Source organism: Euprymna scolopes, chromosome 12 (genome assembly GCF_053919585.1).
Source record: "Euprymna scolopes isolate OS-2025 chromosome 12, ASM5391958v1, whole genome shotgun sequence".
Lineage (NCBI taxonomy): Eukaryota > Metazoa > Mollusca > Cephalopoda > Sepiida > Sepiolidae > Euprymna > Euprymna scolopes.
The window spans coordinates 114790783-114803522 of record NC_136493.1 but is presented as its reverse complement, the minus strand read 5'-3'; the positions used below and the strand labels follow the sequence as shown (position 1 = coordinate 114803522).

The window sequence follows — 12740 nt, the reverse complement described above, 5'->3', positions numbered from 1 at the left end:
GCCCCTTTAAGCGCAATTGTTTTCCATCATCATATGCCACGCACAAGCTGTCAGGTTTCATCGTTACAAATACTTTGAAAGTTCTAAAGCAAATCTTGTAATTGGTTCATCGGGTATATTTGCCAAGTAGTTTTCGAAATTCTTTTTTATGAATCCGGTTGCTCCTATAATCACTGGAATTATGCAGATCTTCCTAAGATTCCAGTTTCATTTTATGTCGTACATACGACCTTGGTATATTTCATTTTACTTCCGTTGAAGTTCTCAGAAATCAAGCCGTCGCCTTTCTGGGGGCTTAGACTTGGTCTCTATATGAGAGACATACATATTCGAATGTTCCATTCTCCTTTATCTCTTAAGCACTGAGTTAGTAAAGAAGTTAAATAATGTTCATCTCCCCAATTGACCATTTAAATATGTTATAGTCTATCTTCCTTGTGTCTCTAGGTCGTACTGGATTCCAGGACAAGAAATCATCTAATCTGATGGAGTAACCACCTCTGTCCTGTTACTTGAGGTAACATGACTTGGAGAAAAGGGGTATCATTCCTCGTAAAAGCTAGTGTTCGTTGGCTATACTGAGGAAATCTTATTTGGGGCGCAGGTGTTATTTTGAATATTTAGGATTTACTTGTAGTTGAAAATATCCTCATGTCAGGTTGTTCTGACAAACCCGTGTACAGAGATACCTTAGACATTCGAGGACAGTGTCTAGTAGGCATTCAAGTTCTTTCCTGTAGACATTCAAGTTTTCATTTCAAGTGCTAGTATGTTATGTGTGAAAATATGTGCTGTATTTTGCACATTTTGCGGATGAAGGGAGATATTCTATGTAAATTATATATTGTTCGCTATTTTTTTTAACGTTCTGACAGACGTTTGTATAGAATTACAGTATCACTCTTTTTTTTGTTCATTTCAGGTCTGTATTACGGCATCACCATCGCCATTGTGTCCTTTGCAACTGGAATGACAGTTTTGACGCTAAATATTCATCACAAAGGAACGCGAGGATATGAAGTTCCCATGATCCTCAAAAAAATATGCTTTGGGGTTGTAGCGAAGATTTTATTTATCAGACTTGAAGTACCCTTGGGTACGAAAGAATCGATGGTAAGATACTCTTATTATTCTATTATATTATTGGTTATCGAAACGGATTACGGACAATTCGTTCATTTAGTATTAGAAATCTTTTGTATGCGTCAAAATATTCCATCATCCACGCACAAGCTATCAGGTTTCATCGTTACAAATACTTTGAAAGTTCTAAAGCAAAATTATTTTAATTAATACACTAACCTTTAATAATTTAAATAAATTTGTAGACCTAATTTTCATATTTGTGCGGACGTAATATACTTTTTTAATTATTTGTTTCAATTCTTTTTGTTTTTCGGCTGCATGGAATTTTTCTTTTTTTCTATATTACTAAAGTGTGTAGACAGGAATTTTCTATATTATTGAGGAAAGCACACACAGCAGGGACACCCGATGTTGCCCGAGATTGAATGAAGATCAACGGATGTTCCGCACTATATATATATATATATATATATATATATATATATATATATATATATATATATATATATATATATATACTTTTATTGTCATTGGAATTGGTGAAATCGCTCATTTTCAATCAAATCAATTGATTGGCTGCTCTAGCCTGGAACCCACCACAGTGCATCGGAATAAACTTCACGTGATTATCCGCAGTGACCTAGTCCACAATACATTGTAATCTACATTGCACAGTAAAGAACCTATCATTTATTTTATAAAATTATTTTATATAATGACTTGAATAAAATGTTACCATGCTTCAATTTTGCTTTAAACAGGACCATTCATTTCGAACACACTCCTGTCACAAGCAGTATAAAATCAATCAGTCTCCTTCCGTTTTTTTTGGGGGGGGTACTTGATTCATTTAAAGGAATTTGACATTACGTTTAATACCGGGCAACGCCGGGTACATCTTCTAGTTTATCTCTTATATCTTGTAGTTTTTAAATGTTAAATAATTTCAACGGTTTAAGCGCTCAGCGTTGCAGCACATCCCGGCGTTTTCCGTAAACCGCCCTGACGATAGCGCTGTCCTTATACTGCGAATTCGAATCACAGTATCTCTGAGCAATAACTAAGTCATCGTAATATCGCATGAATCCGAAGATTATATTGTTAGCATTGGTTTCCTCGATATTTTTCTGGTCTAGATATCGGGTACTTACAGTAGAGACCACGGAAGCTTGATTAAATCCTAAGTAAATTAATTTTTGTGGAACGAACATAACTCGAACATGGAACACCAGGTCGCTGGTCCGCGTCGTTAACCTCTTGACCATCATCACCCCCTCCCCTGTAACTAAACCAATGAGAATAGAGCAAGCATAAAGAAAGATGCTCGTTCTTATTTGAACTAAGCATCAGTGAGCACAGGTGTGAAAGTTCATTAACACCGCGAAGCAGCATCTCACCTGTGGTAGGAGAGATAAGACAGTTAATCATCTAATGAACAAATATGAGCAAAAAGTTGACGTGGAATATAAAATGGCGGCGATCGTAATTCGGTGCATTTGATTGAATATAGCAAATAAAAGCGTAGAAGATAAAGGGAATGATTGAACAGAAAAAAAAATTGAAAGAAAAAACAAAGTAAGAAAATGGGATAAAGAAATTATAAGCCAATAAAAAGAAAATGACTGGGGAAAAAAAAGAAAGAAAAATTAACAGAGCAATAAAGGAATACAAAAAGTAAAGCAAAAACAATAGAACAGAAAGAAGTTCAACATTAGAAGAAAAATAAAAGTAAAATGTAACATGGCCGTTACACTTTAATTTAGTAATTCATAAAAATAAAACCGGAAAGAAAGAAATAAAATCCGGGCCGACATCCTTTTTTTCTATAAAACGTTTTTATTTCTGTTACTTTCGGCACCACTCTGAAAGTCTTTCGCTTCCACCTATCCATTTTAGCCTGGGAGGCGTTTTTCTTTTTTTCGACCGCATGCATGGCACAGCCGGCCCATTCTCATCTTCGCTTTTCACGTCAGTATCCTTCGACGTCGCACTTTGCTTCTTTCTCGGGCAAATGGTACATTTTTTTCTCTCCTTTTTCTGTTCTCTTCTCGCGCACACTTCTTAATTTGCATATGCGCGTTCTTCGGCTACTGCTGCTGCTAATCTCTTCGCAAGCCAGCCATCCTTGTCCGCTGCTGATACTCTCGCACGCGCTCATAGGCACCATGCTACAAAAAGCAGTTAGATAAGAAATATAAAAGATGTATGGATGGTGAAAAGATTAGAGAACAAATAAAGAACGAAATTAAAAACAAAAGAAAGAAATTCTATTTGGACAGAAAGAGAACAAAACCAGAAAAGAAAAAAATGGTCTTCCTTTCTCATCAAATTTTTATTGAAATTCATATATTATTAGGTTGGTGCAAAAATAATGTCGTTTTTAGACATAATGTTGAACGTAAAAAAACGACATTATTTTTGCACCAACTTAATAAATTCATTGCCCTTCTTGCTCCTCGTAATGTTTATTCTGCTCTATCTAAAACTTTCTCATGCCTGCGATTATTCCCTATCTTTACAAATATACTATCAAACCATTTATAGAGTATCATTGTTATGTTTGGGCTAGTGAATCTCTGTCCGATTTGAGGGTCCTTAATAAAGTGCATAAACCTATCTGTAATTTGATTCCCCTCCAGCCCTCTTTTTCACATACGTGATATTGCTAGTCTCAGTGTTTTTTATAAATAATAATATGGCATATGCTCTTTGGAATTGTCTGATCCATTCCTGCTTCCTTTCTTTCAGCTCGTTTGACTTGTTGGTCTAGTGGTCTCCATTAATTCGCTGTTTTGATATCTCATTGTAATACAGCTTTTTATTCCAGTATAACCATACCGTCCTTTGTTGTCCGAGGTCGGGGCCGCATCCTTCGCTATCCTGATTCACGGGAGCATACTTGCGATGTATTCTTGGCCGTGTTCATCGCTCCCGGCTCGCAGGACCATAGATGCAACCCAGCAGGGCTACATTCTTACTTGTCTAGTAGTGGACCCGTCAAAGGTGACCAGTCTCTCACCGGTCACTGAAAAATATCTCTCTGCTGCTCAGGGCACGTGAAATGTGCATGACCCTAAGACCGTGTGGAAACATTGTCGATTTCGGCCGTCACTCTGACTTCGTGCTGAATCCAGTCTATCTCTTTCATCATTTGGCGTCAGGGCATATCTGAAATAAACTACATCTTCATTCAGGCCGGCAATCGAGAAACAAAGAAAAACTCTGGTTCATTTTCGTAAAAAGCAAACAAAATAATTATTCATAAATCATTTTACACTTGTTTAAAGTCAAGTTCTTTGATCCAAGCTTCGTGATGAATGTTGTATAACTTAAGTTCATCTAGTTAATTTCTCAGCCAAGAAAAAGAGATTTTCAACTTAGCTCTTATGAGGGTTTCGCCCTCCCCAGTTTCTAAACTCCACCAGAAAACGATCCTGTATTATTTTTCTGCCAAACTCAAGGATCTCATTATCATATATATTTATTTTTTTCCATTGAAATATTTTATTTCTTATGGACATTTTTGTTTTTGCCTCTTCTTACCGCTACACAAGTACAAAATGGAAATTAAAACCCTTAAAGAACAATTATTATCTATTATCTTCTTCTTTTCCTGATAAAGTCCTAGGGGCATTTTTCTTTCTTTCTTGATCAAATATCACACTCCTTCCCCTACCTTCTCTTCCTATAGTTGTTAAGCAAGACGATCTGATATCGCCTGGGATCTTGCTACACCAGTAGCTTATTTCCAAGAACTGCAAACTTGTGCACTTTTTTTCTTGCTAACTGTTTTCCTCATAATAACGACATTTGTATATAAAAGTGAAGCATGCCTGGTCTCCTGTGAGTGCACAGTGAACTAGGCATAAAGTATGACTAAGTTCAGCATTTTCCCCTTTCCCCATTTATCCCCAAAAGTCCCCAGGGGGTGTCAAACCCTGCTGAAAATGAACAAACGGTGCAGTTTTAGGCCTTAACATATGTAAATTTGAGTTCTGCGCCATGCAAAAAAGAAATGACTAAGTCGATCATTTGCCACCCTCCCCATTTAGCCCCAAAAATCCCTAAGGTCTTAATATATTTCAATTTGAGTGCAGTACCATGCAAAACTGCTAAATAGACATACACAGAAATTTTTGAACAAATATGGTAAAATAGTCCCAAAAATAGAGTGTTATTATTAGTCCTAAAAGAGCCCCTGAGGCAAATTCAAGAGTTATCGCGACGTATAAAAGAACAAAATTATTATAAAAATCAGTTAGTTAAAACTTTGCAGAAAGTTTTATGAAAATCCAAGGTATCAATTTGTTTGATGAGCACAAAAGTGCCAATTTTAATCATTTTAACCTGAAAGGCACTCCTGGGGGCGGGGGCAACCGGAGTTTTCCCGGAAAATCTGTTCTGTTACATTTTCACTTATATCATGTTTAATATCTGTGCAATTTTTTTTTTAATTCCAAGGCGTAGTTATTGATAAAAGTGCGGACAGACGAACGGACGAACTGACGAACGGACAAGGGTGAATTTACAGGTCCGCCCTCCTTTTGTCGGGGGACCAATAAAAAGAATGACATATTCGAAGATGAGGAAGAAATAATTTAAAAGAGAACAAAGCAAAAAATAGAATCGATTGGAAACATTTAGAAACGGAAAAAAAAACACGAACGTAATATATCATGAGAAAAAGAATGGAATTAGTAGAAAACAAAATAGATGAAAATAATTAGAAAAGGGAGAAATGCCAGTAAAAAAATGGAATATCTACAAGTAATAAACCTGCGTACTTCAAATAAAAGCGAAAGAACGAATTGAATAATGTGAATACATTAAAGAAAATCACTGATAAAATGAAAAGAAAAGAAATTTCTTATATTAATATTTTTCTTTCGAATAATAGTTATCGTGGGATGAGGAGACAAGTCATAATTTACTTTTGTTATAACTTGAATATCAACGTTAACAGAGGAAACTCCAACATGAAAAGAGTACAGCATGTTTTGGTTTCAATGACAAAATTTTAATTAAAAAAAAATGATTAATGGTGAACAGAGTACTTGAGGAAGCAACGTTTAGTTTTTGTTATTTTATAGTGGAAATGAGAATTCCCTTTATGTTTTTTTAATTTTTATATAAGGATTAATTTATCAACTTTTATTCTATGGATTCTTTGGATTCTCAGCTTGAGTGTTTTTTCACAACGATAGATAGATAGATAGATAGATAGATAGATAGATAGATAGATAGATAGATAGATAGATAGACTCACTCCAGAGAATACCACAAGTTGTTCTCAAAGAGAAGTCTTTGATGATGGCATGTGTGACTACGCCTAGTGAGTAAATAATAATATGTAGTAAACAGGCTCCTTCAGTCTTTAACAGACTATGGATATCAAAGAAGGGGGTGCCTGCGCATAACACTTTTATGGCAGGAGGTGCGCAATCTTCAACCACTCATCTCCTGAGTCGACATTGTTAAATACCAGTGGCAAGTGAAATGCATGTACAGGACGACTGGAAACAAATGCCGAGATGAGTGGAGAGCACATACAGCGCCCAGAATTCCCAAATGGTCACCCATCTGATACTAACCAGGCTCAACGTTGCTTAACTTCGGTGATCTGACGAGAACTGATATTTCAACGCGATTATGTATATGTAATATGTAGTAATAAATTCTTATATATATAGTGACTAGCGGGGATATCCGGCGTTGCTCGGTTGTTTGGATGTGTATGTGTGCAAGCTGGGGGTAAAGTAAAGAATAAGCGAAGTAATAATGCTGTTTAAATATAAAAATAAAAATGATGTTAAACGTCTTTTTAAAAAGAAACGGCGAAAAGCGAAAAAAAATGGCGTAAATAACACTTTGATTCGATTAACTCCATGGTGCGTTTCACCCAGTAGAATAAAAATCCCATTCCAGTTTTTTAAGCAACTACGAAGTAAAAAAAAAAAATCCAAACTGGTGTTCCTTCGTAACTTTCTCTTGTAGACGATCCCGCAACGGTGTTAAGTGGTGACGCGGGATGGAGGAATTTATTAGAGAGGAAAGATTTTACCACTTCCATTGATCTTAACCGATTTTGGCAGTGAACTCTCAGCAGATAGAATATAGAAATCTACGATTATCGAGGAAGTGGATAGGTAATAGGCCTATAACATACCTCAGATATTGTGCTGCAGTTTGTGCATATTACATTTGCATGAAATGTTTTGAGTTTTAATCCTATTAAGGTCAAAATCAGAAGGGAAATGGGTTTATTTTATATATATATATATATATATATATATATATATATATATGGATAAGTAGTGATACGACTGTACATCGAAAACAAAATAGGTTTAAGTCTCCTAAAATCTATACTAGAATCATCCGTGGGTTAGTAAATAATACACTTGGTAAAGTTCAGTTGTAAGTTACACTCTTTTAGAGATTGAGGGTTCGATCCTCAGTGTGGGCGACACTTACTAGGACTTCTACTCAGTCATAGTTTACGGATACATAAATGGAATTTTTGTTCATTCTTTAAATAACGTGTTCGGTTCGAAATACCATGCAGATTTCAGAGTTCGACAGAAAGATTCCCGAGTTCAACAAGATACGCCTGAAGAAGGACGACAGTTACATCGACCGAGACGTAGTGAAAATAACACTCAAGATGAGAACACTAGCCCGAATAATCCAAACAATATGAGGAATTCCTTTCTCCCAGTTTAGGTATGGCAAGTGTTCGACTGAGTTTTAATCTATGGTCCCCCTCGGCAATCCTTCACAAAAAACACTCGTCTACAAAAAATCTCTATCAAAAGATTCCTACACTCTCCATTGTTGCCTAAACCTAAACATGAATTCCATGAACAAAGCTTATTTTCTAGAACTGCCTGCCTGCTGAACTCTGTTTTGTTGGTCTGCTTTCCAGCTGACTATTATATCATTAACGTAAACAAGTTCTTATCCAGCCGTTCTTGTAAATGATCTAATTATATCAAATTCCTTCTAAAAACGAGTATAACGTAACTTCTCCGATGACTACAATTCCCACATTAACTCTTATCCTCGAGTGGCCTCCGAACCTTGATATGTGGTGATGCCTTTGTAAAAAAATAATAAAATAAAAACTTGTTTTCTCTTTTTACCTGTTTTCACGTATATTATTTAAATATTATTTAATATGCCTACTTTTAATATGTTAACTTTTTCCTTTTTTTTTTCCTTTCAGCCGGCGGCCCCTGTGGCCGATTACTATAGACGATTCGATACCGACAAACTCCCGGAGAATGGGCGACTATCGCCAAGGTTTATACGAAAGCTCAACCCGTCGGCTTCCGCATCAGCCAGCGAAACGTTCGAGCGGCAATTTATGCGTGTTTTGCAAAAAGTCTACCAGACAATCGAACGGAACGAAATGAGACTAGCGGAGCAAGACAGGCGTGACCTCATCAAACAGGAGTGGCAACAGTTAGCCCTCATCATAGACCGAGTGCTTTTGATTATGTTTCTCGGTCTAACTATAACCGTAACACTAACAGTCTTCTTCCAAGGACCTTGATTCCAGAGACACTGCACCTTTTTATGTTTTACGCAAAATCAACCTAAACAAAAATACAAATAAAGGACAAAGTAAAAAACAAAATAACGCAAAAAGAAACGGAGCGGAGAAGAAAGGAACCGAACGGGACAGAAAACAATCAAAGTAAATTAAATTAAATCAAAAATGTTTGAAAAAATATCTAAAGCCTAAATAAATCAGAACTAACGACTTTTGGTAAATATATATATATAAAGATGATTATATATATACTTATATGTATATATTCATGTATATTGTTGGTTTGTTTTGAGATTATTTCCGAACAATATTCATAAGAAATTAAAAAGTTATGGCTTTTAGTGAAATAGAAGCCCATCAATCAAAAGTTGAAAAGAAGAAAATGAAAATCAGATTTTAAAAAAAAAATGACGTTGACTATATAATGATTTTTAAAAGAATAGCAAAATTCATTCTGTTGTTAAAAGATTGCATTTTACACCGGTAAACGAAATTGTATAATATATATATATATGAAGAAAAAAATACAGATTAATATCTACAAAACACACTAACCTAAAAAAGAAAACGTTTCAAATATTCATAATGGAAGAAGAATGTAATTGACTGGTTCAATCAATGGAGAGTGTTTATTTACTGTTTACCATTTTTAATCTTGGTTTGAAAGATTAACAAAATAACGTGTTATTTCCTTTACAAAGTGGAGACCAAGTTTGTTAATATTGTGAAAGTGATAATTGAGAGTGACTGGGATAAAAAATAAAAAATGGGTTACAGAAACAATTGGCTGTTGTGTTGTTCATAAAAAGAATCAACTCGTGGTAATAAGATAATAGAAAGACTCAATTAAAACAAAAAAAAGACTGCGAAGTTTCTATGAATTTTTCTACATATTATCTCAATATACAATATTTGGAAATGATGAAACTTAACCAAAAAAAAAAGAAAAGAACAACATTTTAAATCATCTTTAAATTTTTGTAAACTAATGTTTTTTTGTTTTTTTTTTACTAAAAAAAAAAAAGAAAAAACAAAACGTTGAATTTTGGTTGAACGTTTCATTCACTCGAAAGAAAAATGAAAGAAAATATCTAAAAAAAAAAAAAAAAAAAAAAAAACATGTCCAATCTTATCTGCATAAAACATTTTAACTTTCAGTCGGTATTAAATTATCTACGACCGCCATAAAAAAATAAGGGTTGAAATATTATTGGCCTTCTCGTGTGACTTTGGAAAAAGGAGGAAAAAAAAAAAGTCGAGATTTTCTTTTAGTAATTTGACCATAAAAACTGGTTTTAAAACAATGGACAAATTACAAGAGAGATTTACATACACTTTTCTTACTCGTTGACTTTCGACACATCTTTTAATTTGTTTGGATTTATTTAGCTATAAATTGATAAGATAATCGGTAATTATTCTTACATAATTTTCACAGCATATTCGTCTGTTATTGAAGAGGCATAAAACTGGAACGACTTTTCGTTTACCTTCATAAAATAACGATTAAACAAAACTTGTTACTAGCTTTAAGAAAGAGTGACGGTTTTCATTATGTATGTATACATATATCATTATATATATATATATATATCATTATATATATATATCATTATATATATACATATATCATTATACATATATATATATATAAATATACATATATATATATATAATTGAATGTATTCCGTGTTTTAATAAGTAGCGATCACAAGATTCATGCTGTGTGAGATTCGTTAGATAATTCCAACACGTTTTCTAACGTTCTCGTGTCATCTGATGAATCGACTATGACGTGAAACAAGTGGCTATGACTGATTAAAGAACACGTAATTTATTCGGTATTAAAATGCTATGCTTAGACCACTATATATAAGTGTGAATCAGAGATTCTTAGCCAGTGTTAAACGCCGATAATCATCAGCTATACATATTATATTATAAATTTTGGATATACTATTTTTGCTGTATTTAAAAGAAAAAGCCTTCGCAATGTACTTTTCAAACATCAATCAAAATAAATATAGCAAATACATTTACACTAAACATGTGGACTCAAAAGATTATGGACCTCTTTATCCTGAGTTTCCTTATTTTTTTTATGCTTGAAAAAAATGCTATTCCATTTACACATTGAAATAACCATTATTATTAATAGGTTGTAAAGCATTGAATGGGGCACAAAAAACATACATCTGAACCAATGATAATTTAATACATACTTATAAACGTGTATATAAATCAATCTTCGTAGTTATACCTAATGATATACAAACCAAACTTGAAGTATCTATCAAAATCTATCTATCAAAATATGATTATATATATATATATATATATATATATATATATATATATATATATATTAGTCTCAATAAGTATTCAAATAAAGTTTGTCAAACTTGATTGAATAAAAACACATAAAGATAGAATCCACATATCTGCATCTGTATATATATATACATATACATATACATATATATAAATATATAATATATATATATGTATATATATAATATATATATGTATATATATATATAGATATATATAAAATTTTAGTCATTAAATAAAATGTTAAAACTTTATGACGTTAAATGGTTAATATTCTTTGCATTACATGGAATAATTGAAATCTTTTGATTTAACATTTAACTATTTCACGTCATAAATTTTCTAATGTCATTGAATAACTAAAATTTGATTTATTTGCTCTATCTTGTATATCGAGCAATTTTTAATTTAGTTGGGATATTCCTTACAGAATATACTTTGTAAGACCTATAATCACCGGTTCCATACCAGTTGATTGTTAGATAATTTTATTCCGAAGTATATATATATATATATATATATATATATATATATATATATATATATATATATATATATATATATATATATATACTGAAGATTTATTGTTAAAGGAGTATAGTGTTTGGATTTTACAGGAATCTTTTAAAGAATTGTTGTATATTATTGTTTTCTTTTTAGTTTTATTTTGCGTTTCCATCACATCTTTGTGACTGTTATGTTATTTTCTACCTCTTACAGAGTATATATATACATATTATATATATATATATATATATATGTGTACATATATATATATATATATATATATATATATATATATATATATATATATATATATACAACTACGAGTATATGGATATATATTTATACATATTTTGGCCATATATATATATATATATATATATATATATATATATATATATATATATAATTAAGGAGCAAGAAATAAGCTGAAATTGTGAGGAAGCACAGAGATGAGGATGCAATTTTCACAAGCCGACTTTTATCGGGAACCTCTACAATGAAAACAATTTATTTTCGATTTCATTTTGTTTAAATAATCGATTATTTCAACGAAAAGAATTCAATATGGCGGATATGTGTTCGACTTAACAAAGCGACGTTGGAACGAATAAAAAGAGACAGCGAAAGGAAATGATTAAAAAAGAACTCTGTAATAATGGATAAAAACGAAAATGGTATTTAATAACAAATAATTAATAACATTGATAATGAGATTGGTAAAAACGAAATAAAAACGTGACAGTAGAAAACATTTTATCTTGAATCATTTTGATTATCCTTTTTCTCCAAACCTACATTAAAAATGATGAAATATTAATTTGAGTGATTAAAAACAATATGAAATCCACAAAAAAGTGAACGTTTCAATGATTATCTAATTAATTAACGGATTTTTTATGCTACTAAACAATTTTAATATGATACATGTGAGAACATCTTTTATTATCTTTTGTGAGCTGTATAACCAATAATTTTTTGTTTGAAAAAAAAATATATTATTCAATTTTCCCTATTATTATTATTATTATTATTATTATTATTATTATTATTGTTATTATTATTATTATTATTATTATTATTATTATTATTATTATTATTTCTTCAGAGGTTTCCATGTTTGTTTTGTATGCATTTTTCAAACTAATTTTGATCGAAGCCTCGATTTTTTAATTGTTACCCCGATAACACCAGTACGTCGACAGAACTACCTTGTTCTCGTCTCGCTATATTGGACGTATAGCTTAACACACATACACGTATA

General features: G+C 32.3%; 1 protein-coding gene across 1 annotated transcript in view; it reads left to right on the top strand.

The window, feature by feature from the left end:
- The window catches only part of LOC145291466 (neuronal acetylcholine receptor subunit alpha-10-like), a 1220610-nt gene extending 1211803 nt beyond the window's left edge, over nt 1–8807 (top strand). Inside the window, exons 7-8 of the mRNA XM_080137324.1 lie at nt 923–1113; nt 8312–8807. Of these exons, the coding sequence (XP_079993450.1) occupies nt 923–1113; nt 8312–8641 (521 nt within the window). The 3' untranslated portion in view covers nt 8642–8807. The remainder of the gene's footprint in view (nt 1–922; nt 1114–8311) is intronic.
- Nucleotides 8808–12740: the final 3933 nt, after the last annotated feature.